Source organism: Aedes albopictus, chromosome 1, assembly GCF_035046485.1.
Source record: "Aedes albopictus strain Foshan chromosome 1, AalbF5, whole genome shotgun sequence".
NCBI classification, from domain to species: Eukaryota; Metazoa; Arthropoda; class Insecta; order Diptera; family Culicidae; genus Aedes; species Aedes albopictus.
In genome coordinates this window covers 303,652,182-303,656,036 of record NC_085136.1, presented here as the reverse complement: position 1 = coordinate 303,656,036, position 3,855 = coordinate 303,652,182, and the positions used below count along the sequence as shown (strand labels likewise).

The 3,855-nt window shown below is 42.3% G+C and overlaps 1 protein-coding gene across 1 annotated transcript; it reads right to left on the bottom strand.

The window, feature by feature from the left end:
- Positions 1 to 780: 780 nt before the first annotated feature.
- Positions 781 to 2,327, bottom strand: LOC109430008 (odorant receptor 67c-like). The gene is made up of 4 exons (XM_029866690.2): positions 1,400 to 2,327; positions 1,236 to 1,337; positions 1,023 to 1,178; positions 781 to 953 (listed from the first exon to the last, which is right to left on the bottom strand). The coding sequence occupies exons 1-4, from the start codon at positions 1,709 to 1,711 to the stop codon at positions 894 to 896; spliced, it is 630 nt and encodes a 209-aa protein (XP_029722550.2). The 5' UTR covers positions 1,712 to 2,327; the 3' UTR covers positions 781 to 893.
- Between the last annotated feature and the right edge of the window lie 1,528 nt (positions 2,328 to 3,855).

The following is a 3,855-nucleotide window of genomic DNA, read 5'->3' as shown; positions in this document are numbered from 1 at the left end:
GGAGAATCCTCTCAGGATTCTGTGGAGAATCCTCTCAGGATTCTGTGGAGAATCCTCATGATCATGTAGACAATTCTCTCAGGATTCTGTAGAGAATCCTCTCAGGATTCTGTAGAGAATCCTCTCTGGATTCTGTGTAGAATCCTCTCAGGATTCTGTGGAGAGTTCTCTCAGGATTCTGTAGAGAATCCTCTCAGGATTCTGTAGAGAATCCTCTCAAGGTCTGTAGAGAATGCTTTCAGGATTCTGTGCAGAAACCTCTCAGAATTTTGTAGACATCCCTCTCAGGATTCTGTAGAGAATCCTCTCAGGATTCTGTAGAGAATCCTCTCAGGATTCTGTAGAGAATCCTCTCAGGATCATGTAGAGAATACACTCAGGATTCTGTAAGGAAAACTCTCAAAATTATGAGGAGAAACTTGTCAGGATTCTGTGGATAATCCTCTCCGGATTCTGTGGAGAATCCTCTCAGGATTCTGTGGAGAATCCTCTCAGGATTCTGTGGAGAATCCTCTCAGGATCATGTAGACAATTCTCTCAGGATTCTGTAGATAATCCCCTCAGGAATCTGTAGATAACCTTCTCCGGATCCTGTAGAGAATCCTCTCAGCATTCAATTGCGAAATCTCTCCGGATTCATGAGATAAATATTAGAGAGAATATTTATCGTATCTAAAGGATTTTCATCTGGTACAAATCAATACTTATATCGTAAACTAGATCAAGGAGGCATAATTTCCACTTTGGTACGTATGGTGAGCTCATTCGGGGCTATTTTCATTTATTATTGAAAGGTTATTATTGTTCAATTCTAAATTAACGTTCCTCTATCATCGAGAATGCATCATTGAACCGCCTTATCCGATTCTGTTTTCAGTATAGACGAAAAATGCCTATTCTTCTTCATAGAATCTCCGCATTATCGTAAAGAACGAAAAAGCTGTTTTCATTGCCTACAAAACAAGCGATAATAATATGAATTGCATTCCGCAAATCTAAGTTATTTTACAAGATTTACTCACCACAGCAAATGTCGATCTGTTCAGATAGAAGAATTTGGCCGCAGTAATGCCCACCGGTCGATCCGAACGCATCAGCATGAAAAGCAGTAAACGTCTTTCGGTAGCCATTCGCAGATGCCAGTGTGTGTTATATATCGCATCGGATACCCGGGCACTCTGAAACAGTAAATTGAGACTACAGATCTTGGTAGAGGTAGACTACACTAGTGCAACCTCGTCCATGAGTTCGGCCCCCAACATCGAGAATGAAAAGATCAGAAATACAGTGTACTGTAGAACGAATACCATTGACGCAATGATGACCAGGTCATCTATCTGTTAAAATTAGAATATCTAAATGATGTGGTCTTGGTTGTTACTAAATACTCGTGACATACCACAGTGACGACAAACATTATATAGCAAGTTTGAAGTATACAGGTGCTATACCACAGAGCCAACAGAGGATACAGTACATCTTCCAGGCAGCGAGCACATCTGAAGCAAACCTCATGCGTTGACACAATGCATGCCAACCGTTCTGTGAACTGCTTTGGATCGGTGTATTGGTCCAGTCGGGCGACTTCCAAGCGAACTATTCGGAACAGACAAGATATGTGATGTAGCAGATTCCAGAAAAGACACTCTTGGGCTGCAACAGTTCCCAACATAAGGTATTGAACCGTTATGGACACGACGGTTGCCAACATCCATCGTCCGTAGTTGGTGGTATGGTCGAACACTACATATCTGCAGGAATGGGAATGGGTTTAGACACTACGCTGCGCTGAACAAAAAACAACGTAAAGGCTCACTCCGCTTCCAACACCGCTGAAGGCAGCTCCATTGTCTCATTAGACGTGCAATACCGAAAAGTGATTAAACCTGCAGGCACTAATCCGTAAAGGGTAGCCTGAACGGCTACGATGGATGCGTAGAACTTGACGAGATAATCGGCCGATTTAAGCAGGTGCCGTACAACTCGTCGAACATCTTCATACGGGCAGTCTTCAAATGCGGAAAGGGCTCGTTGAAGGTCCGCGAAACATCCCTGAAGCATCCTGCGATTCATCATATGATAAACGCAACGGAGAACAATGACGCACATGGCAAAAACTTCGAGGATTGGCTTCAGGAGAATCTGGAGCGTTTTTCCCCGGCGAACGATGTACATACACCCAGGCAGTATGTACCAGAACAGGATACAGCAGGTGATCAGTACAGCTTGCCAGCATGGATTGCTCGGATTGTTCTTGTGCCAAAGTCCGAACCATTGGCCGAACTTCAACGACACAGACATGATCCGCAGTGGGGACTTCCGTTGAGTGGTCATCATAGCTTGCGTTGAATCGTTGAAATGGGTTGGTACGAAATTTTGCGATTGTAATCTATTTAAGCATTTGACCGTTCATTTAAAATTAAGTATTACAGGTGGTCGGTGTGACATGGAAAGTACCAATCAATCAAATTGAAAGAATAATGTGTTCTCGTGAATTTTAATCGTTTCTGTATTAAAGATAATCCGTTAGATCGCCGAATATGATTTCATGTGATCCAACCAACTTGTTTGATTCGCTGGTGATCTGAACAATGCATTATATATTCTTAATTGAGTTAGTTGAAAACATAGTAAATGCTGATGTTTAGAATGGACTGCGACAGGGTTTGAATCAAACACATTTTTTCTCAACATAGTGTTGCCGAATATCCGCAAGTTTACAGCTCCGGTCCCTGCAGACAACAACAATTCAAACATTCGAAGGTTTGGTCAAAGTCGTATGAGTCGAGCATTTGGACAAAAAGATTCAACCTAGCATCAAAATAGCAAATGTGGAACTAATCTGAACTGATTGTTCTTTGGTAGATTAGGCATAGCAGTAGAACGGTGTAAACATAAGGGGTGCAAGCTCCAAATGCGGCGTACCGAGTAACCAATCTAACGTTACGGACTATGCGAAGCGCGAGCTTTCCAGATATACGCCATCTATGTGTTCGATGTACAACAACAATTTGACCGACCAGTTCGTTGTCGACAAAGCACAACACCGGCGATAATGGGCAGCAGAATCTACTCCAGTTGGTATACCGCAGTGTTTCGAATATTTCGGCGGTTTCGTGCGTATTTTCAATATTTTTTTAAACGTTGATTATAGCAAAATGGTTTCTTCGAAGGAGTTTTTTCTGTATACACGCTAAGAAAAAGTTACTGTATAATGAGTAAGATTCACACAAATCTGAGCTAAACTGGAACAGCTCAAAAAATGAGTAAATTGCATTTCCAGCGATAGCGCTGGCCCAAGTGCAAAAATCCAACCAATTTAAGCTGTATAATGTTCTTCACATCAGCAAGAATATTATACGACTTAAACTGATGAGATTTTCGCATTTGGGCCAGCGCTATCGCTGGAAAAAAAATTTACTCATTTTTGAGTTGTCCCACTTTAGCTCCAAAATGAGTGAATTTTCTGACCGTGTAGGGATGAAGCACATCTTTTACATGAGCTCCTCCTCTTCCTCTTCTTGGCGTAACGTCCTCACTGGGACAAAGCCTGCTTCTCAGCATAGAGTTCTATGAGCACTTCCACAGTTTTTAACTGAGAGCTTCCTCTGCCAATGACCATTTTGCATGTGTATATCGTGTGGCAGGCACGAAGATACTCTATGCCCAAGGAAGTCAAGGAAATTTCCTTTACGAAAAGATCCTGGACCGACCGGGAATCGAACCCGTCACCCTCAGCATGGCCATGCTGAATACCCGTGCGTTTACCGCCTCGGCTTTACATGAGCTAGATGGATGATTAATTAGCCTGGAAGATACAGATACAGAGTACCAAATTTTGATTTTTCAAAAAAC